This window comes from Numida meleagris, chromosome Z, assembly GCF_002078875.1.
Source record: "Numida meleagris isolate 19003 breed g44 Domestic line chromosome Z, NumMel1.0, whole genome shotgun sequence".
Classification (NCBI taxonomy): domain Eukaryota; kingdom Metazoa; phylum Chordata; class Aves; order Galliformes; family Numididae; genus Numida; species Numida meleagris.
In genome coordinates this window covers 11,603,784-11,627,396 of record NC_034438.1, presented here as the reverse complement: position 1 = coordinate 11,627,396, position 23,613 = coordinate 11,603,784, and the positions used below count along the sequence as shown (strand labels likewise).

Sequence of the window (23,613 nt, the reverse complement as noted above, 5' to 3'; positions counted from 1 at the left end):
GCCTCTTCTCCCATGTGACTAGCAATAGGACTAGAGGGAATGGCCTCAAGATGCGTCAGGGGAGATTCAGGTTGGATGTTAAGAAATACATCTTCTCCAAGAGAGTGGTCAAGCACTGGAACGGGCTGCCCAGGGAGGCAGTGGAGTCACTGTCCCTGGAGGTGTTCAAGGAATGTTTACATGTTGCACTATGGGACATGGTTTAGCGGGAAGTAAGGGTGATACGTAGATGATTTGACTGGATGATCTTGGAGGTCTTTTCCAGCCTTGGTGATTCTATGATTCCATGAGCAACAGTGTAACTATGACTCTTCCCAAGTTGTGTATCAATGATTATCTGATGTAAATTTTATTACCTATAGCAACAAAAGAAAATCCTTGTATGTTGTATGAGCACCAACTATCAGAAAGTATTCCTGTAAATAACTGGAGCTGAAGTAAATAAGTCCTCATGGTCAGAAATAACTTACCAGTAACCTTCCTAGTAAGCTAAGCAGCAACTCTGCAGCTGGCCATTCTGGTTTATTGACTGTGGAAAGAAGATCTTGAATGAAGTTCTCAAACAGAGGCCTGTAATCTTCTTCTCCTTGTTTACTGCCACATCTGTTTAAAAGAAAATGCATTATGTAAGCAAATTTTAAAATCATCTTAGCTTTTCTCCTGAAGTAAACATAAGTAATCCTGTCGTTAACCAGAAAAAGAACTTTGATATGATTCTAAAAGGAAAAAAAAAAAACCACTGGAATATTAGCAGAATTACAGAATAATTTTAGAAGTTAAGGATAAGCAAGAAGTTGCCCAGAGAAGTTTAAAGTCTCCTCTGGAGGTTTTCAAAACCTGCCTGGACACTTTCCCATGCAACCTACTTTAGAGAACATCCCTTACGAGGGGGATTGGACTGGATGATCTCCAGTGATCTCTTCCAAAACTTACAATTCTGGGATTCTGTAAGTAAAAAGGATTTTAGGTTTTCTACATCTGGTTTCACCACTTGTATTTATTCACTTTCATACTTCAGATGAGTAACAGTCAGCTGATAGAGATCCTACATAAGCTATCAGACAGATTCTTAAATGTATTAAGAACTGTCTGCAGAATGTCTGTGCTATAAAAAGTTTAGCCTAAAGAGGAAGATTTTTAAGGATTTATAAAGTGCATTGTTGTAAGTAACTTCACTAGTAGGCATTTAGCATTGCTAAGTAATTAGGTTTATCTCAAAGTGCAAGACTTCATTCAAAGTTGGTTTCATCACTATACTAAAGAATGTAACAGTACTTACTTCTTAAGAAAAATAGAAAGGAAATTTTGTGCTGTTCTCATGGCTGTTTCATAGGAGTTAGTAATAAGCACATCTTGATCCACCTAAAAATAAGAAGATTTATTAGTCTAGCACTTTAGCATACACAGAAACATTATTCTCAGGTCAGCATTTTTTATCTATCAAATGATTACGGCAGACAAAATTACACTGCCTAATTACTAGACCACCATCACAGAAAATAATATCCATGAACACACAATTATTCCTGCACCAAATAAAATATGGAGTACTTTGAAAATAACTTCCTTACTTTTTTGTTCAATTCCTCGTCCGAATTAGAATCTTTTTCTGCTGATGGTAAGTGCACAACACATTGAATAAGCTGCAGAACTAGTGCTGTTACCATCTGAATATACATAGGCTCTCCATCTGTGTCACTGCTATTCAACCTGTTAATATGAAAAGCAAAGCATTAACACTAAAATACAACAAAACCACTATTTTTTGGTTGTAAATTTCTAAAATTTTTCACTACCAATCAAAATCTATATTCTACAAACTTAACTAGTCATTTGCTTCTCTCTTAAGAAGTGAAAGATTGGGTCTAGTATTATTCTCAGTTAGGAGAGATGAGCTGTAACAGCACAAATGACCATCAGAATATCTGTGAAGCTCAGTAACCAAAAATCTGCAGAAATATGTATGAAATCAAACACCTACATTCTAAGGCACTTTCTAATATGTTCATTGTGTATAATACACAAGAACATCAATTTCCAATAAGGTATTAAAAAAAAAAATCAGCACATCAGACTGTTGCCCTAATTCACTACTTCTGTATTATTTAATGTAAGTAGAACACGCAGGACTTTTAAACAAGAGAAAATAATGATTATGGGCTGGATTGACTTCTACAAGAGTTACAACCATGGTACTTAGTCTCAGATAGTGTAACAAACTATAAAATTTCAGAATGCCTTTATGTGTCTTTATGTTTGTATGACCAATGGGAATACACTCCACCTCACATTTTCCCGCTTCCAAGTGATTTTACCTGACAAAGTTAGTGTCCATCTACCCATACATCAATAGCAATATGAAATAGTCATACTCTGACATCATTCTTTCCAAATTATCAAAATAATAACTGAGCACAAAACAAATTGCAGTTATTCATTATTATGTTATTTCTGAGTACATATAAAGATTTTTTCATAAGCTGTCCCCTTCATGACTGTAACCACAGATAGGAAATGTGCTTTAATGGAGTGAACTGAGCAGTACCTAAATGAAACTCATTCAAAGCAGTATCAGTTTGAAATCCTGGAAAGACTGCTCTGAGTATGACCTCGAAAAAGTTCACCCAAAATTCTTGTGTTAAGTTCTAGCAATTAAGAAATTAAATAACTCCATATAAATAGAATCAAATATTTTTGAATCAAAATCCCCTTTGAATGCATACTAATATTGCACTTGTTTACATCCTTAGTGAGAAGACTAACAAATATTTCAATTATTTCGGTATCCAAGCATGACTATGATGGCATAAGAAACATTGACTGTTACACAATGGATTTGTCAGGAAACTCTGCTCTCCATGTAGAGATTTTGAAATGTCAATATCTAAGAAACTGTAGCTCGTGAAGTTGCAGATTTTTAAAGAAATATTAATTCTGAAGCCTAAAATCATACATGTGCAAAACTGTAAATGTTCCCACCTACAACTTAGTGATCTATGTCAGAAATTACCTGAAGTTTCTCAAACTCCTCTTGCTAGTTGGTAGTCTTGCAAGGGAAGTGAAAATTTCTTCTAGTATTAGCTGTCTATGTTTTTCATACCTTGAGAATACCTATTTAACAGTTACAGCATTGTTAGAATACTATTGTTACATAACATACATAGTAATGTCCACTTCACATGAATTTGAATGCATACCTTGTTTTTAAGGCATTTCTTTATTTTTTCTAACCAAGCATTTCTTTGTAAAATATATTAAATCTTTTTCAAATAAAGATTTTTAAAATTACCTAAAAACATGAATGTCTAATAACTGCTCTTAAAAGTACCATATGTTTTAAAGATTTTTGTTAACAGTAGAAAGACACTGTATAGGAAAGTCAGATAGTGTAATAAAAAGCTTTCAGACCCCTGACACAACAAAAGTTCATGGCTCCATATGTTAACATGAACACATATACAATTTTAGAACATATCTGACAAAACAGTTTTACTTTATATCTTAGTTTTTAATATTTGCCCAACATTAAATATTCTTCCAATTTATGGTCAACAATGTTGAGTTTGCTTCTCCTTTTGTTCCTTCAAAATTCATTTTATAAATTCTGGGGCATATGATCCTTACAAAGATAGAATATTTCTACTTGAACAAAGATATACACGTTGCACTGCATTTTTCCTGAAATAATACTTTATTTGCTCCAAGAATTTTTCATACGTCCATCTCTTCCAAAAAATATGAACTTAATCTGTTAAAAAAAGTATCCTGATATTGTCTAGCTTATTTCATTGCATAAATTCAAATCTTAACAAAGGAAATGAGAAATATCATATTGCTAAGATTTCTTAGCAAGAGAGGACAAATAAGAGACAGGGTCTTGTGTTTACACTTTGAACGACATAACCATAATTAAGAAAGTTCCTTGCTCAAGTAGGAAACTTCTTCTATAGGAAGAAGTAGCTCCTCTGCAAATAGCAGCAGCACAGGTAAATTTAATACTGTTCCTAAACTGTGATACCAAACTCCAGAACTGTGAAAAAATAAAATCAGTTTGAAGCTCTACTTCTATACCGGCAAAAATACAGATGATGTAAATGTCCTAATAACTGCCAGACGTACGGGGACGTGAAATAGCAAATAAAAAATTACTTACTGCGGTCACTAATTTGATGGCACATAACTGCAGTTCACTGACATTTTCTACAAAGAAAGGTGTTATTCCCATAGATGATACCTATCAATGGAAATAAATTATTGTAAGTATATTTGACTGGGAAACTGATCTTCATGCAATTTTACAAGCAACTTATTCATTCAGCGGATAAGGGATTCAGCAACACATATTACTTTGTATTTGCAAACAGAACAGTCAGGTTAAGCTTTTCATAGGTGTACAATAAAAGCCAATAAAAATGTGAACATTAAATGCTCTTTTCCTACAGAAGAGAGCATGAAGGTATCATACTTCACAACAGACTATTCAGTTTACTATTATCAATTAATTAACAGTGTATTTCATATTTCATGTCATTTACATAGCTATACTTCACGGTCTCTAAGCAAAGAAAAAATTAATAATAATAAAAAAATAAAAGCAAAAACAGAAACCCCACAACATTCTCAGGCAGACACAATCACACAATCTTCTGATAAAACTTACCTGAAGAATGGTTGTATCAGTAAGAAGTTGTATCTCTAGCAACTCTGACAAACTGCTGACAATATCACAAACTTTGTTATACAACATCACTATAACTCTTTGCTTGTGGGTGGAACACTTGGCACGTTTTGCTTTTGAACTTAAAAGACCACCTAAAAAAATCAGAAATATTTTCATTAATTTTTCAATGTTTCAGTTGTGTCAAATACTAGAAAGAAGCCCAAACAGCTTCACAATGACAGCTTTGTAAATGAAATTGTTTGCAGAAGAAAAAATATTTAGTAGCACCAGTTGGAATTTCAAATGGCATTCAGTGTTCATAATAGTTCTGAATTATGGATCCAAGATTTTTTAAATAGTCCTTGATGTTGGATCTCCACATCTGAGAACATGTATATGACAACAAAATGCTTTAATTTTTATGATTTAATTTTCATTAAATTAAATCATATCGAGATTATGTCTACAAAATGAGTTATTTATCCACATAGAAACAATGTGCAAAGGACAAACTTTGGACTAATTTCTCAATACTCTGGTCTAAGGGGTGATACTAACACTATCGTTATTGCAATAAATACCAATACAACTAAGTTATTCAGGGAACAGATTTAATAAATTGCTATTTTACATTTCATCATCATTAACATAACACCATGTATTAATTCAGATAATGTATGTGATATGAAAGAGCTATCAATATAGGAGTTGTGTATAGAAATCTTCAGGGAATTGTATTATTGTAATCATCATACAATAGATAGGAAAAAAAAAAGCAAAGCAAGAATAATATGCAAAGGCTTTTAAAAATCTTTTATCGTACTAACCACCAAGAGGATCCACTCTATACACAGGGTCATACTGAGGATAGAGAGTGTTCTGCAAATGAAATTTTGTGTATTGAATAACTCTTTCTATTACGTCCTCAATATAAACAGCTTTAGGCATATTTGGTGATGTCATAATATTGATAGCAGTAAGACAAGCATCTGCAGATTTTGTTACTCTCTCCATTATAAGATCTCTCCATAATCTCTCCTCATCTTCAGTGTCATTGTTCTGCAGCGTGCAAGAAAAACAGGATAGTGTGAAGAAAAAGTTGAATTGTTATACAGTGCTTGGTAAGAATAAAATTGCCATTTTAATATACTTTCATACAAGTACACTGTTTTATGATACAAAAAAACTTGTTTTATAAATCAACTACAATTTGTTTTACTAGCAACATGTTTGCAATCATAATTCTTCCTACGTTAAAAGTCTTCAATCCAGTTTTACTTAGTGCTCCACACACACAGCTTCCTGCTTTGACAAGTCTAGTTTTTACCGCTAGAGGGAATTCGCACACAGCAAGACTGCTACCAGTCACAGAAAAATTGGTGAGCATGAGACTTTCCTCAGAGATCGACTCATCTGTTATCATCACCTTTTAACAATAGGTTTAAAATACATCTCATCAAACATACCCATTTAGTTTTAGGACTGGGTACAGAATTCCTGTATTTTGTTTTTTGTACAGACTATAATTTCAAACAAACAACAGCTTAGTCATAAACTACAAACATTACTGAAATATTGTTTATAACATTATCAATAGGAAAATCAGGGAGTATTTCTAATAATATGCCTAGTACATACATAGCCATATTAACTACAGTTGAATCTTCCCTGCCTCTATAACAGCATAGTTCAACATTGGCTTTCCTTGTAAAAATAAGAGGTAGGTAAAACAATAATATCTAACCTTATCAGCTTTCTCCCTTTGAGGTAAAAGAATCTAAAAGTATTGCAGTGCATTATGTATGTGTTATAAGTATTTAAATAAAATAACCACAAATGAGGAGATCTCATTAAATTTTTCGCATGGAATAATTTTAAGTCATTTCTTACTTGAATGAGGGAAGTTTTTTTTTTTTTAAAAATAGTTTTAAAGCCTTTTCTTGCTTATTACTCTTGGGAATAAAAAGAATATGTAAACGCATTTTGCCTTTGAATAAAATCCTGACATGTAGGTAGGATATATTCACTGCACTGTAAAATATATAATAACCTTACTGTTTAGCAGGTTTCTTTGCCAAAACAACCTAAATTACATTTAACGTGTAAGAAAAATCTAAAACTTGTTTGACTAAACTTTGCTTCTTTTTTAACAGAAGATTTGTTTCTGACTTGCAATCATGCAACAAAATTTCACTAACTGCTTAGTAATCTTGAGTTTTAGAACAGAAAGCTAAAAGCAAAAATACCACTTCAAAAGCACTGACAAAAAGAGTCAGACATATTGCAACAGAGCAGAAAAAAACAGAACTTCCTTTTCAGTTGTTTTTTCATATTGTTAAAGACATTCAGAACTGCACGCTGAAATTTCAAAGATCCTATAATTCAGATAGAAGTAGTTACGTACAAATAATGCATGTCTGGTCTTCATTTTAAATTCAAATTCTTCTTTTCCAATAGACACAATCACCCTCTATTTCTGCAAACCAAGATTTCTCTGTAAAACTCAGTAACTCTTCTAGAATATTGTTTTGTCCAGAAAGTGAAAAAATAAACAGACAAAACATGACATTTTCCATTTCAATCACATAAAACGCTCTGCCAGAGTTTCAGGGGTGTTTGGACAACGTTCTCAGACACCGGATTTGAGTACTGAGTGATCCTGCGTGGAGCTGGGAGTTGGGCCCATTTATCCTTCTGGGTCCCTTCTAGCTAGGGATGTTTTACAGTTGTATGATTTAAAATACATGCTTAGTTTTTAATGCTTGGGGAGAAATACGTTCTAAATGGTAACTATACTTTCTTCTACTGTGTGAAAGAAGGTTTGTTTACGGACCACTAACAAAGAAATCTCCACTTGTGCAAGTTATACTAATTACCAGAAATATTTCAGATTGAAACCGTACTATTTAAAAATTAAGTCAAAAGACAATTCAATTGCTCCCAACACATCCATTTGTTAACAGAACTATAGTAAAACTATCAGTATTGAAAGAATATAATCAACTGAATTTTACTTCAAATCATAAAATTTGACAATCTGTTAATCACAAATACCTAAAATCAAAAATTCCATTCATGCAGTCAAACACACACACACACACACAAACCCCAGGTATTTGAAGTTATCACTAAATGGAACCCAAATAAAGAAAACCTTGTGCTGAAGAGTGGCGTGAAATGATGCAATTTGAAACTCACGTGGTTAAGTAATGTCGAAAGCTTTGATCCATCTTGAATATTCTTCTCCAAAATATTCAGGACCTTTACTATTTTATCTGTTGAGAGCTAAAACAAGAAAGCAAATATATCAAGCAGCTGTAGGAACATACCAAATTGCTGAGAAAATGTTCATGGATGAAGAACAGAACTTATTATGTAATACTAGCCTGAAATTTAAACTGTAAGCACTATCGAGATAACGATTAAATTTTGACTTGAGCATAACTGAGAGTTTGGATTATAAAATTAAAGCATTGAAGTATGTTTTTAGACTGCAATCTAATATTTTTTTTCAACCAGGAAAATCTGTAGGAATAGATTTAAAACTGCATATCTGCTACAAATGTTGTATAGTTTTACAGTCTCATTTCTAGAAACTGAATTTCAGCAGTTCCAAGTATGAGCCACATATTCTAGCTGACCATATACAGCTTCATTAGTAGAAGATCCAAACCTTGCAGAAAAGCAGAAATAAATTTCCTTGGTATTTGAGTGCTAATATATAGGAAATGTATTCTTACTAATTTTATTAACTTTGAAAAATTAACATGCTGAAAAACATAACACAAAGTTGCTAACTGATATCCTACAGAATTAAATAATCTGTAGAACATACAGATAAAAATACAATAACTCCAGAAAAATCTCTTTCACTCATCCAGATAATACTGGTGTTCATTTTCAGAAGTAACAGAATTCTGATTTTACATATATGTGTATGCACATGTCTATTAAAAAAAAATATGTAACAGAGGTTAAGGGTGAGAACTATGAAGAAGACAAAACACTCAGGGTGAAAACATTCTACAGATGAAGGTAGGGAGGACTGAAGAAAAGGCAAAGAAGTGCATCTGAATCTTGGTTTAAAGAAAATCCTTTAGTGACTTGCACTTGTCACTTAACAGACACTTCATAAACATAGAAGGTGGTCAAGAGCAGGCAGACTAAGAGCATAACATAAGACTGCCCAAAACCAAGAGTTTTAGGAAGATAAGGAAATTAAGAAAATTGTTTCTAGAAGTGCCATACCAACAGTTTGCACCATCACAGAAAATTCTTTTGAAGTCAGGAAGAGTATAGCCAACAATCCAGAACAGGCAGTCTACAGAAACTGAATCTTATCACCAGAGACATTAAATATTTTAAGTTTGAAAGGTTTTTCTGGAAACATGGGAAGAACTAGGCAATTCAATATGATGCTAGATGGACATCACATATTCACAATGTACTGACAGCTTATATTAGAAAGAGTGGACTTTTCGACTGCAAATTTTGTTCAATTTTACTGTGGTTGCTCAAAACCAGCTGTAAGGAGCAGACAATAAGTCAATCTGCTTCTGTGAAAATAAATTAATTTACATCTTTCTGCTCAGTTGCATATGTTACAAATTAGTACATGGTGCTTAGCTGCCACAGACACAAAAACACCTTGGCATCAGAGAAATCAGTAGTTGAGATTGAGTAACTATTTAAGCACTTCCGTTAAGTTCAGTGTAAGCATAACTGTTCACAGTATGCCACGTGCACAACTGAAGGGGTTGAAATGTCATTACAGTGAACACATGTTTTTTGCCGGTGTGATGAAATTAAATGTTCAAAAAGAGGTAAAGACTATGAAGATGTACCTTGTCCATAATACCCATTGCCTTGATTTTTGCAGATTCACTACCCAACTCATTAAGCTGATGTTTTCCCAGCAGCAATTCCTGTGGAATCTCATCATCATCGCCTAAAAAAAAAAAAAAAAGTAAACAGTCATATATTTAGTAAGACTTCAAAGAATGCAGTACTGACAGCCAATGTGAAAAAGCAAATGCAAGAAAACATGTTAAAGAACTGCTTCACAAATAGCTAGCATCCAATAGTTAGTTCCAACTAGTGATGATGACTTTTCGTTTTGATAAAACAACATCTTGCTCAATATGACTGATCACATGCTCCGAAATATCATTTAACAGCCTAACATGAGGCATCTACTTTTTTTATATAGCAGCTCATTTACAGCAGCTCTTGCAGTACTACCCTCTTTTGGCAAAACTAATCATGAATGATTCTAACTCTAAAGCTCAAATCTGTGTCAGAACAATAGTTGGAAAAATGCCTATGATATCTAAGGATACACAGAAAAAATGGCATGCATTGATATTCATCAACGCTTATGAAGACCAATCAGTGGATGTGAGCACAATCAGGCAGTGGGTGGTGTGTTTCAGCAGAGATGACTACAACATGAAATACAAGCCACATTCTGTACAGCCATGCATTTTTTTATGAAAGTGGCGTGCAGGTTTGTGTTCATGGTTGGCAAAAATGCATTGCTAATGGTGGTGACTATGTAGGTGAATATTGTTTTGTAGCTGAGAATTTGCTCTATCAAATAATGTTCTTGAGCTCTTTGTATCTGTTATAGTTTCCATGGAAATAAAGAGGAGGCATTAGTTATGGGACAACCTATTTGCACAGAAAGAACAACAGTTTTAAATCCAGGGGTATAGACTCGATTGCTTTACAAACTATAGTGATTTGTTTTTCCGTACCTCTTTCCTCATTCTAATCCTGTTATAGTGAAAAGTGTGCAAGCACCCTGCCACTTGAGAAGAATAATAAAGCAGCAGATGCACTCCAGTAGACTGTTATTTGTCTCATTAGGATTTATGATTCTTTTGGATTTCGCAGTGAGGAGGAAGGAAGATCTGCCTCCAGCAGCAAGTGAAATGGAAAGGTAAAGTTACCCACTCAAGGTGGAAGCCATATAAATACTATATATTCTAGCATGTATCAGAGGAAATTAAATTAGGAAGAAGGAAGCCCGAAAATACTAGAAATGCGATTTGTCATTTCTTGTGTTTCTAGCTGGGGGGAAGCACTTTGAAAATTTCTGACATATTACCCAAGGTTGTAAAATCCATGTCTTCCAGATTTTCCAAAATATTCTCTATTGAAGCAATAAATCTTTTGAAAGTTGAAGAATCCATCATTTCTGGTGGGAAAAAAAAAAAGAGATTATTTTATGTACAATGCAGAAAATAAAAACTGACAAAAATAAATTTGAAAATTACCTTCAGGTGTTAGTTTAGGTTCGTAAGCTCTCCTCTTCTTTTGTTTTTCTTTTTTCTTCATTTTTCTTGCCACTAGGTAAGAGAGCAAAGAGTGAAGCTAACAGTTTGTCAAAATGAAATAAAGGATTATTTACATTTCTTGTGCTTCTATTAAATACTGCATGTAAAAATGTTTATTTCACTATGTTCAACTTATCCTTTAAAAATGCACTAGTATTATGAAAGAAAATGAATTTTTACAACGATGAGTTACCCTCACTGAGGCTAGGAGGAGGAGAATAATCATCCATATCAGAGTCATCAGGACTGCGATTACGGTAACGGCCACTACCAGAAGTTCTTCTTCCTTCATGATAATGACCACTTCTTCTGTGGTCACCAGAACTTCTTCTGTCATGCTCTTCATACTCCCAAGCTTCATCTCTATCCTTTTTATGTCTTTTTCGAGAAGCTAGAAATGAAATGCATTTTCATTCTAAGTATAAAACCTCCAGTTTTAAGATCTCAAAATTATAGTTTTACAAATGAAACATTACCATATAACTGTTCCATAAAACAAGTAAACACTCCAAAACCATTATATAAAATTCTGTTATGGCATGAATCTAACAATTCATTTTGAGTTACATGAAAAATTTGCCTTAAATTGTCAAAGACACCAGCAAATACTTAAAAGTATGAATTTAAAGGACTCTAGTCCTTTTAAACAAAGTAGAATGGAACAAAATAATTTTCATCCTCTCCTTTCTTAAGAAAACATTCAGATATTTTCTTCAGTTACGTAACTGTGACTATTATCAAGGGCAACTCAGTGCTCACTTTGCCCATCTAACAGAGGAAATTCCAACTAGACTTATAATCTAGCTGCTTAAATATAGTCTGTTTTGTGAAGAAATCCAAAAACTTGTCTTGATATATACTGCACATAATTCAGTGAAAAGGATAAACAACTATGGACTAAACAGTCAGTATTTATCACTGATGGCTTTTATCACCAGTTTCCAGTCAAGACCAAAAAGCACAGCAGAACTAAATGTTGAAGAAATCAGGACAAGTGTTTCAATGGAAACAAAGATTTGGTAGAAATAAGATATTCAGGGAAAGGGAATGTAGAGTTCTCTGCTATTTTTGAGGGCAGTCTTGTACATCTTTAAGGAGAAAGGGCGCTAAGATGTAATAAAAAAAAGATATTTCATAGTTTCATCCATGAATCTTTCAATCATCTAATGTAACAGGATGACTGGGCTAACAAAAAGATGTCTAACATAGACTGTGCTGAGTAGACCAAATGGTTCCAAACCATTACACTCTAGACTAGCAGTTTACTATTCTCATGAAGCAGCATTGAACAGCCCTTACATTTGCACATGTTTCTGCCAAACACTCCTGATGTTTAAAAAGGTATGACTGTATATTAAGTTGCTTTTGAGAAGAATGTCTCCAAGCATTTATACAGAACTGGAACAGAACTGACAAATTTCTTCCACAATTCCAGTTTCATGATATGCATAGGAAAGAAGATATTATCCATATCAAAATAAAGCCAGTAAGCAGCCCAGTGGCAGGCAGTATGAATAAAGAACTATTGAATCTGAGGTGATAGCGCATTGCACCCTAGAGAGTTTCCACTTCTGAAAACACAGTATGAAATTGTCACAACAGGTGGTCTGCTACTTTAATATCTTAGATCAGGCTTTGAGCTGTACTACTTCTGGATCAGATTTGCTTCTGGAGGCAGTACAGTCATGTTCGTGATGCCTGAGCTACTAACAGTTTCTGTTATAAATGGCTGAAAGCTAACTGCAATTGAAGAAATGGAAGGCTATCTGTGCTACCTGAACTGAATGCACCAGGTAAAGAAATAAACGTCTTAAGGATGAAAAGGATTTTGTACATTTGATTCTCTTTTTTTCCTCACGAGACAGTATTTTGTATAAGTGGATTCTGTCTCCAGAGTTTACAGATCACCAGCAGCAATTTACATTGTCAGACAAATTCTGGCTCCAGCTACACCTCCGTGAAAAAAATTAACTTTTGATACCACCTTTCAGCAGAAATTTAAATTGACCATTTTATCAGTGCTGCATGGCAAAACAGAATGTGTTAAAGTTGTGTTGGTTCTGCAAGACAAATAATATGAACATGAGAACAGCTACTAAGAATCAGTACTGCAGAAAGTTTGCTTTGAAGTAGATAAAATTAACTAAAAATGTAAGCTTTAATAACATTTTAAAAATAATATTCATTTTAGACATAAATAAGGAATATCCATGCTGTAAGTATCCAATTTCCATCTGAATTCTGCAAAACATTTATACAGTAACATATTAATCCTATATAGTATAAGAAAGATTTCATCAATTTTAATGTCTCATTATTTAATGAATTGATATACTCAAATGAATTTATTATCTTCAATAACAACCACTATTGCATATTTTTCTAGGTTTAAACTTACAAAACTAGAAGTATAGTACCTTATATTTAAGAATTTCAACTGTGACTAACAACTAGACTACAACGTCTCTGAAATTTCTCCACTCTGACAATCCTCTCCACTCCTAATCAATTAAATAATTTCACTTTACTCTTTTTTTTTAATTCCCTGTTCCAGATTACTAACACCTTAACCATGTGTGCTAAAGAGAGAATATAGAATCCTGAATGAAGCACATCATCATTAATGCCTTGCTACAATTAAATATTATACAAGTTAACTCACAATCTCTTACTCACAGTCAAGGCAGCATTCAGTTATATTTTAAAGGAAGAAGAAACAAAAGGGACACTGTTTCTTTCATAAAGATCAGAGGTATTACTATGACAATTTTTATGTGCATATGCACAAGCACTGTGTATCTGTTGGAGGAGAATTTGAAACATGTTAAAATGCGGGATGAAATCTTTCTCTTCTGGACCTTAAGACAGACTAAGAAGCAAAACACTGTGGTTTGCAAAGTTCAGTAAGATGCTTACATAAGCAAAAGTGGAAAGAGTCTAAACATGGGAAAAAAATCATTAAAAGGAAGATGTCCTCTCAGGTTAACAGCAACAGCCACTTCTGTTGTAGATCTATACAAGCTAATACAGCAAAGATGTTACTTAGTCTCAATTTACTACATTTTTAAGGAGTATCTTTTCACTGCTGGCTAACTGAACTTCATATTTACAAGCAAACACTAAAAACACTTACTAAAAAGTAGAAAAACCCTTCCTAACTTAGAGGTACATCGCAATTTTTGACATGAGCATTATCTAATCACCCAGCAAAATTCTAATTACAAGCTTCTTTCTTTAAGATCACTTAATTCAAGGCTAGTATCAACAGTAAATGTTATTATGAGAACCCAAAAGAAGTAAATCCAGTTTTTCTAGCAATATACCAGGGAAAGAGTAAAAGAAGAAATACTTTAAGAAATTTCTAGGCACTAGCGTTCTTGATTTATCATGTCATAAAAATTCAAGAAGGAATTCTGGGAATTCTTCACTTATCAGTGAAACTAAGAATAATTTAAAATCTATGTACACTTTTTCCCTCTGCATAGCTTTGTATGTAAGTTTTCTGAGCAGCCTTACAGGCTCTCTTCTTAAATCAGATTTTCTAAAAATGTTTTGCAGCATAACTAAAAAAAGTCCAAGGAATGGCTTCCCATAAGGTAAGTACAGAAACAAATGTGAACAGTAGCTGCTTTTCATCTTGAGTAACAAACTGAAGTAGAATAATTACTCTTTTATAAGGGAAAAAAAAGATTTTTAGGCAAGTAGTTGTCTGTACAGCATACTTGTTTTCATACATTTTAGACTAGCCAACTTAAAAATAAATTCTTTTGAGAAAGAAAATATTAGTCTTGTTTTGCAGTAGGAACAGAATTATGTACTACTTACATTCAAAAGCTTCTTCACTGTCATTGTCTTCATCAGAACTGATTTCAGCATATTTTGGTTTCTCATTAACTGTGCTACGTTTGCGCTTGTTCATTTTCACACGTTCACAAAGAGGCATGGTGGATTCAATTTCTGCCAGGAGCTCAGGAGGCAACTCTTTTAACACTGACTGATCTATGCTACCTATTAATGAAAGTAAGGAGAGTCAATTTGAACCCAAAGATAAAAAAAGAAAAAAAAGAAGAAAAAAAAAGATTTAAAAAAAAGTGCCCAACACTACAATTATTTTTCAGAAACCACTTACAGACTATCCACTAGCAATACCATAGTTAGAAGTTAGATATATCTGGAGGTATTTGACAGGCATTTCTAGAACTTAATACATTGTTCACGCTGCAAATAAAAATTAACGTAATAAATAGCATAAACATCTCCATCATGTTAAGCATGAAAATAAAAACAAATTTAAACTGGTGAATTACATTTGTAAAATGATATTTGTGCTCTGTTTCCACAAAACAGTCTCATTTTTGTTCATTCTCTGAATTTAACAAGTTCTCTTGAAAGTGTAGGTGAATGAAGGATTCAGTGTGCTTTACCATAATTTGGTTTGGATGGATTAGTTCATCTGCACGTACTACCAGCTGGCTGGATGCCAGCCAGATCTAATCTGGAGGCTACACAAGTCTGTCTGAGTAGTGGTGTCCCCACACCAATACTTCGCGTCCCTTTGTACAACTATGCAGAATTTAGGGGGAGGCAGCTTCCATCCAATTCTAGAAGAGACAGAAATTTGCACGTATGTGTTTTAACACAATTTCCACAGGTACAGACCATTCACTAAAGAGCCTCAGATCCTGATTCCCCTAAAACATATGCTCAATTTTATGTACTGTGGGTAAATGTATTGAAATCAGTACAACTATTCATAGAACAAAAAAACTACAGAACGTTCGGCCAAATGAATGCTTCGCAAAAAACAGCCAAAAGTAAATGAACAAAAGCAGCATACAGATTCATACATATGTTTAAAAGCCATATGCACATACATCAGCAGGAGTCTACAAATTTCTACAAATATATATTTAAGCCTTTCTGAGTCTACTAGGAAAAATATATTTAAAACAGAATAATTACTAAGATCACTTGGAGAAGAAAGAAATCAGTAATATACCATATATTCATTAGCACTAGTTCTCAGACTAAAGACAACTACACAGTTTCAAAATTCATGATGTAATATTAAGGTTGTGATTACTGTTTTGAGAAACTGTTAGAATTGAATTTGTTCTTCATTTTGCTTACACTGTATACAACAAATGTCTTGGTAAGCTGAAAGGTGATGCATTTTAAGTAAGAAAACCCTTAAAATATTTAAAAAAAAACCACCCCAAAACAATAAACAAAACTCACAGGCTACTCTCTTCTATCTGCCAGGCATATGTACTCTTGCTTTTTCTGACTGATTTTGAGAATACACTGGGAACAAACTTCAAAAATAAATCAGCTGTTATCATGTTGATTACATATCAATGAAAGAACAAAAATGTAAACATTCAAATATTTATTTAATATTCATTTAATATTTATTTAATTTTTAAATATTCGGGGAAATAATTAATTTCCTTACCAAACGTCTTTATTTTTTCAATGTTCTCCAATGCTAAATTCAACTAATTTAGTTGAGTGCTTGAATTGCACTCTTGCCAGCTACAGATCCTTTAGAAAAAAGGATAAACTTCCTCTTTTATTTGTTTATTAAAAAATACATAAAGTATTCTTTATTTAAGAAGGAAATAATAGAAAAGAGGACAAACAGATTTTTTTGTAAAGGTCTCTAGAAGCCATCTTTGAACATTTTGTATCTCCCACAATGTTCCCTGAAGAGAGACTGCTGCATGTAGTTTCCTTAGCTGTTAAGGACCGTAAATACCCAAATCTAAGAAGTTTTACTCATGCAGTTGGGCATGACTGCATACGTATCAACAATTCCGATACACCAGGAAAATGACTGCTCATTCTTTTTTGAAGAAATTCAGGGATTTTATGTACTTTGGAACTCCAGTCAAGAGCAAAGGGGAAATTAGCTGTAGTAGAGTTAATCCAAAAATTAAGAATGATCCAGGAAACAGAGCTTTCTGAAAAGCTGTCCTCTTCAAAGGAAAAACTTTTTTTGTTTCCCCAATGACTGCCATCAACTAATCAACATACATAGTATGCTCAAAATAGACTACAGTCATTAGTGTTCTTCAGACATCACTTGAAACATACTCTCAAAGCTGCCACAGCTATTAAAACAAACAAGCAAAAAGAACCACAAGAAAGTACCACCATAACCAGATCTTTTCTCTACTCCACACTGGTGAAACTGAAGGGCGAGTCATAGAATAGCTGTAAAAACAATTGAAGAGCTGCAAACATAAATAGCCATTTCTTCTTCAGTGCTTGTCTGAATCTATACAGCGCTATTCATGACTTGCATGCTAGTTGATTGCTGAAGGAAGAAGGCATTGCTGTTTTTGTTTGATCACCGAGATCAAAAGGTTTCTTAGAGAAGGTATTCAAGAACCTTCAGATGTTACTGAATTATCTACTGACCGTAAAGATATTTGTCTCTCACCAGCAATTCTTGACAAAACATAATGCAGTTAAAAATGAGCCAGAGAGTCTTAGCTAATGATGAATTAATCCATAACCTTCCTCCCACATTTTGGAAACTTTTCTACTACATGTAGTTTTGCCACATACAGTTGAAAGGTCTACAAATACCTAGCTAATGCAATGGAAGCAATCAACACCAGCTTTCCTTATACACATGTAGGTTGCTCTGAAAGTAATGCCTCCAACTTTTTTTCATGGAAACTACAACAGATACAAAGAACACAATAACAGTATTTGAATGAGCAAAATCGCAGCTACAAAACACTATTTTTCAACATAGTCACCACCATTAGCTATGCATTTTCACCAGTGATCAACAAGAGCCTGCATACTGTGCTCATAAAAACCCATACCAGTGCAGGTGACCCACTGCTGCTGTCACCACTGGTGAGGCACACCATCCACCACCTCACTGCGCTCACATTCACTGGTTGGTCTCCATAAATGTTCAGCAAGCAGCAATGGATGTCAATGGGTGCCACTTTTTCTCCATGGAGGAATTCAGTGACACACATTTGCTTCATACATAGTTCCATGGCAGACATGATTTTGTGAGACTGCCTCTCTGCTGCCATCTGTCACACAGCAACAGCATGTAATGGGATATTGGTGGGAAGGTTCAACCTCTACTGCCATACCACCAATCCAGATGTTATGAGCTAACATAATAAAATAGGAGGCATTACTTTCAGAGCAGTATTCAGAATTGCCTCATGATAAACAGCACAGAGATAGATCATGGAAGTGTCATGTGAAGGTATAGGAAAAGGCTCTCTTCAGAGGGTGGTCAGATGTGGAACAGGCTCCCAAAGGCAGTGGGCACGGCCCTGAGTTGACAGAGTTTAAGGAGCATTTGGACAATGCTCTCAGGCATAGGGTTCAGATTTTGGGTGGTGCTGCATGGAGCAAGGCGTTGAATTCTGTGACCTTTCTGGGAGAAGGGGCTGATTGAATGACTCTGTGGTGCCTTGCTGCCTGCTGACTTAAACCACAAAAAATTTTCATTTGGTATATTTAATATCTTGAATGATACAGATTATTTATATTTTTCTTAACATCGTGAGAAAATAAGGCTTGTGACTCATGCTGACTCTGCTCATCATCTTGTCCATGCAGTCATTCTCTGCAGTGCCTTTTGGAAATAGGAACTAATTTAAATGAAATTTGACAGGTAAACTGTGTATTTAGTAGGCTTAGAATGTGTCTATACATTACTCACACTGGGATTCTGTGGATGTGGTTTTGCATGAAATATTGTAACAGTATTTAGATATTAGGTAGATTTCTAGACCTGGCTTGTAAGATGCTATCTGCTTGACCATATATAAATTTGGATTAATTACTTTGCTGCTTTACAATGATCTAAGTAAGACTGTAAAAAGACATAAAAGTATTTGCTATGGAGTTTTACAGCAAGCAATATTCTGCCAGAAACAAGTTAGGTAAACCTATTTTCTTGATACTATTTAAAATGACAGTAATGATACCAAAATACACAAACCTGCTTGAATGGTAACTAGTATCACTAATCACATTCTGATGACCTCAGAAACTTCCTTTATTAGTTGTAATGCATTATTACTTTCTTATTTGGCCACAATATAAGGAGGACATAAAACTATTAGTGTGTGTTGAAAGGTGGGTTACAATGATGGTGAAGAGTCTGGAGGGCAAGATGGATGAGGAGCAGCTGAGGACTTTCAGTTTGTTGGGCCCAGCACAGAGCATGCTGAGGGGAGGCCTCATGGAGGCTGCAGCTCCTCACAGGGAGTGGAGGGCGGCACTGAGCTCTGCTCTCTGTGACAGCGACAGGGCCCAAGGTAACAGCATGGAGCTGTGACAGGGGAGGGCCAGGGAGTAAGGGAAAGGCTCTGCCCAGAGGGCGGTGGGCATGGCACAGGCTGCCCAGGGCAGTGGGCACAGCCCCAAGCTGCTGGAGTTCAAGAAGTGTCCGGACAACACACTCAGACATAAGGTTTGTATTTTGGGTGGTCCTGTGTGAAGCCACGAGTTGAGCTCTGTGCTGCGAGTCTCCTCCAACTTGGATTATTCTGTGATTCTATAACTATGTACTCATGATATCTAAATAAACAGTTTGCATGTACACCTACTGTGGCAAATGAAGAAGTACTTGAGAAAAGCTGCCCCAAAGCTCATTTTGAAAGTGAAGTTTACAATAATGAAGCCTTCAGCATAAGCTAGTCTCCCACATATATTGTCTTTTCAAGTTTCATGTTGTCATGGTTTTATGATTTTGGGTTATTGGTATTCCACATCATAACATCATGTATTATACTGGGAGTTAAAGAGTTAATGCTCCAGTTCCGTGGATAGTTCCAGGTACCTGGTCCTCAGAAGAACTACATTTCCCAGGGGCCTTTGCTGCTCTGTTACCATTTCTGTTCAGAGGGAAAGATAAAACTTTACAGATCACGAGACGCTCTCTTCTCATCCCGTCTCTCATCCCGGCAGCATCTTGCTCCCTAGCCATCTCACCACTGGCACTAGAGTAAGGCCTACCTTAATTTTGGACACTCTCTCTCATTGTATTGAATTTATTAGCTTAAATTGTAATTATATTGTATTATATTGTGTTATTTTGCATTCTGATATTTAGTAAAGTAGTTTGTTTCTCCTCAGATTGTTGCCACTGTTTTGTTCTTAGGCCCATCTCCTTATTCTTTTTTCCCCTTTCCCTTTCCTGGGGCGTGGATCCGTGGGTCCCCCACCCCATTAGTCATGGAATCGGGCTGAACCAGTCTGTAAACAGTTGACATATGTGCTAATATATTGTAAGAAGGAAAATTTAATGAAATTAATGAAATTGCTTATTTTCAATCTTAGAATGCACCCCATATTTTAAAATGCAATCTTTCCAAATATTAACACTTCAAGTGAAATACCACAGAAGGGTGGAAGATGGAAAAGGACTGCTTGTTTATGGTGGAGATATTTATCTTAAGTTTGCATTTCTCAGTGTTCAGAAAGTTTTTTCTCAGAAGTTTAAATTTAGCCACTCTCCACATTCAGAAACTTCTATTGACAACTTGTTATACACTTTCTTTTTGACATTACAAATGGAAACACTGTGCTGGTTTCTGAGACAGTGTTAATATCACACTGATGTTTTGGCTGCTACTGAGTGATGTGCGCTGGGCCACTCACACAGGAAGAGCTGCCGCCTTTACTGCACAGCAGCGGGAACAGAGTGGAGGATAGGGGCCCTGAACTGAACAAGGGGGAAGTTCCACATCACATGACATCATGCAAAAGCCCATAAAGCTGTGGGGAGCTGGCTGGGGGCAGGCTTAAGCTTGGGGATTGGCTGGCTGTCAGCAGGTGGTGAGATGTTGGTAGTGGGATATCCAAATTAGAAAGAAAGGATATAAGTACCTCCCTACTTTAAAAAGATGTTTGGAAAATAAATGTCTTTTTAAAATACTTAAGCACTACTATAGTTCAGCAGTCAGGCACTACAGTGCAAAGGGTTCAATTACTAAATGTGTGTGATGAACAGCTTACTCGTTAAAGCTGCGGAATTCCAAATATCAGCATGCAAATTTAAAAATATGCTTTGCACTGCTCTTTTCCTTAAAGAACATTAAGAACATTTTCCTCAAAGAACACTGAAAGAAAAGTGTTCCACTATGTTCTTTACATGGTACACAAAATCCTTGAGGATCGTAGTCCTGTGCCCACGTGAATCTAGACAGCAATAGATTTAGTGGGAGAGAAAAGTATGTCCTGTATCATTCCACGCAATCTGCTTGAACACATCTTTCCAAATAATTTTTCTTCATCTGCCCTAGTACTGGCACCCAGTACTCAGGCTAATAAAAGGAGAGGTTAAGTCTCCAGTACTCACTCTGGCTTTGAGGAAAGAACCCAGACCTGGTTAGAATCTGGATGCAGCCAATGAGTAATTCTACAATGCAGCAGAGGTAATCACTGCCCACCGAAAAGCAGCAGATATTCAAAAAGGATTTTATAATAGTACAGGTTACACTGAGAAGCAAGAAGCATTTTTTGATGGAAAGGAAGGTTTCAAAAGAGCAATATGAAAGATGCAGGCAAAGAATAGAGAAAACAAATGACACAATTTCTTAAAACTGCTAAAAATCATGAGAACCATTGTATCAGTGACAGTAATTCTCTAAAGCTATTGAATTACTGTGGTAACTATTGTAAGTTATTTGTTCCCTACTGCCAGTAACAGAGTTCTCATCTTCACAAATTAATAAAAGGAGATTGGCAAGGTCTAGCTTCTAAAGACATTTTACAAACACAGCATTACTAAGAATAACATAGAACTAGATATAACAACTGAAATAAATGCATTTTTGCAAGAAGAACCTTAAATTTGTCAATGAGAGTTCTCAGGAAATCACTTTACCAAAAAAAGACTTCACTGTTAATGCTTTCAAACATCAGCATTAAAATTTAAGCCAACATAAGAATGCCAATTTAACCCCGTAATGACATTACTATATCACTACCTACATTACTCTTAATACCATCTGCAATTTTCCTTGTCATTCCTACCTAGAAGATGAGCACCTAGCTGATTACTGAGCTTGACAAGTCAGACCGTTTCCAGTAGTGCTAGAACTCAGAGATAAAACATCGTGTTACACAAATGCCACAGAATTTGACATTGCTATAAATTACCAGAGTGCAAACAAGAGTCACTGTAGGCTCCAAAAAAAAAGCACACAGGCACAGGAGAAAGTAAATCTAGGCGCACTTTTGTAACTCTACAACATGAAGATGACCAAAGTGCAGTGAAATCTTTAGCTGCTCCTATAGGTCTATGTACAAAGAATACCTTTGAAGAAAGGGAAAATCTGCACTGAAATTTCAGACACAACGGCAGACAGTTTAGCGCGTTTAGAAGACTTACATCGAGCAACCAAATTTGTGTCTACAGAAGAGTTGAACAGGTAGTGAAATCCTGTAATAGCAACCTATACATTGAAGGAGTGGGAATAGGCATTGGAATTTTTTAAACAAACTTTCAAGGATTATATTTGAAGATCCAAATGGCGTTTCTGCACAAGTCTTAAAAACACACACATTCTTTTGTCCTAAACTAAAACCTGCATTACATACCCCATGCTTGTTTTGGAGAGACAGCCCTTCACACACAAAGAACCAGACATGCTACCTTACACCAGCAGTTAGTTTCTCTTATTACTCATATCTGTATCACGCTTTAATAAAGTAAATGTTGCTCTGAATACATTAACTGAGAAACTGGTAACATAGCTGATGAGTACAGCTCAAGGAAGCAGTATAGAAGGTATTCGCTGAAGCCCTGTAAAGGAAGGATGGCGCACACGACCTCACAATCTCAAAATTGAAGGAAATAGTTCCATGGAGCTCCCACAACACACATTTCAGTAAAAACAGGATAAAAGGCATTCACAAATGTTAAAACCAGAGTGTTCATTCTGACCTGTTCAAAAGAGGCTACGGTAAGACCCCTTACAAACATACAAACAAACAAACAACCCTTTCAAAATAATTCCATAACTTTCCGCTGAGACAGACTGCATCTTTCAGGAAAAAAAGAAATGCTGAAAGATCAGAAGAGAGAAGAACATTGTTTCTTCCTTGCAGGTGCCAAAACGGACCATCAGGAATTTCCAAACTTGTCAGCAAAATGCAACAAAAACGTTTGTCTTTTCACACAGCAACGAAGGTTTATCCACGTGCACAACAAAGGCACAATTTTCAAATTTAAAATTTATTAAAACAGCTCTCGAGGTTGTATAGATGTTCAGTTTACAAAACATTCAGCTTATCCGAGGAAGAATTATTCCTTGAGGCAGAATGACCATCGAAATGGCATTTTCAACTAGTTGAACTAACTCCACTTTAAACTGAACAGCAGTGATGCAGTAAGGCTGGAAGAAGACATTTTCTTGGGGGAGGGATGGATGACAATGGAAAAAATAAAGGACAAGAAATACGAGCAAGAAAAAACAGAAAATTCAAAATACACTAAGCTACACGAAATAAGAGGGATGGAAGAAGAAACGGAACAAGGATGCTAAAGGCAACATTAGAAAAGATGTGCTACGCAATCTACTAAGAAGTGTAGGATGAATCAAATAAAGGATGCTTATG

At 35.1% G+C, this 23,613-nt stretch overlaps 1 protein-coding gene across 6 annotated transcripts in view; it reads right to left on the bottom strand.

Moving 5' to 3' along the window:
* Positions 1-23,613, bottom strand: part of NIPBL (NIPBL, cohesin loading factor) — a 163,540-nt gene that overhangs the window by 29,125 nt on the left and 110,802 nt on the right. For all 6 annotated transcript variants that reach the window (XM_021379383.1, XM_021379385.1, XM_021379388.1 and 3 more), the window contains 13 exons: positions 14,824-15,006; positions 11,192-11,389; positions 10,939-11,010; positions 10,770-10,859; positions 9,505-9,608; positions 7,859-7,945; positions 5,488-5,719; positions 4,661-4,812; positions 4,154-4,234; positions 3,011-3,111; positions 1,572-1,710; positions 1,280-1,362; positions 471-603 (listed from right to left, as the gene is read on the bottom strand). In XM_021379383.1, coding sequence (XP_021235058.1) covers positions 471-603; positions 1,280-1,362; positions 1,572-1,710; positions 3,011-3,111; positions 4,154-4,234; positions 4,661-4,812; positions 5,488-5,719; positions 7,859-7,945; positions 9,505-9,608; positions 10,770-10,859; positions 10,939-11,010; positions 11,192-11,389; positions 14,824-15,006 — 1,655 coding nt within the window. The remainder of the gene's footprint in view (positions 1-470; positions 604-1,279; positions 1,363-1,571; positions 1,711-3,010; positions 3,112-4,153; positions 4,235-4,660; positions 4,813-5,487; positions 5,720-7,858; positions 7,946-9,504; positions 9,609-10,769; positions 10,860-10,938; positions 11,011-11,191; positions 11,390-14,823; positions 15,007-23,613) is intronic.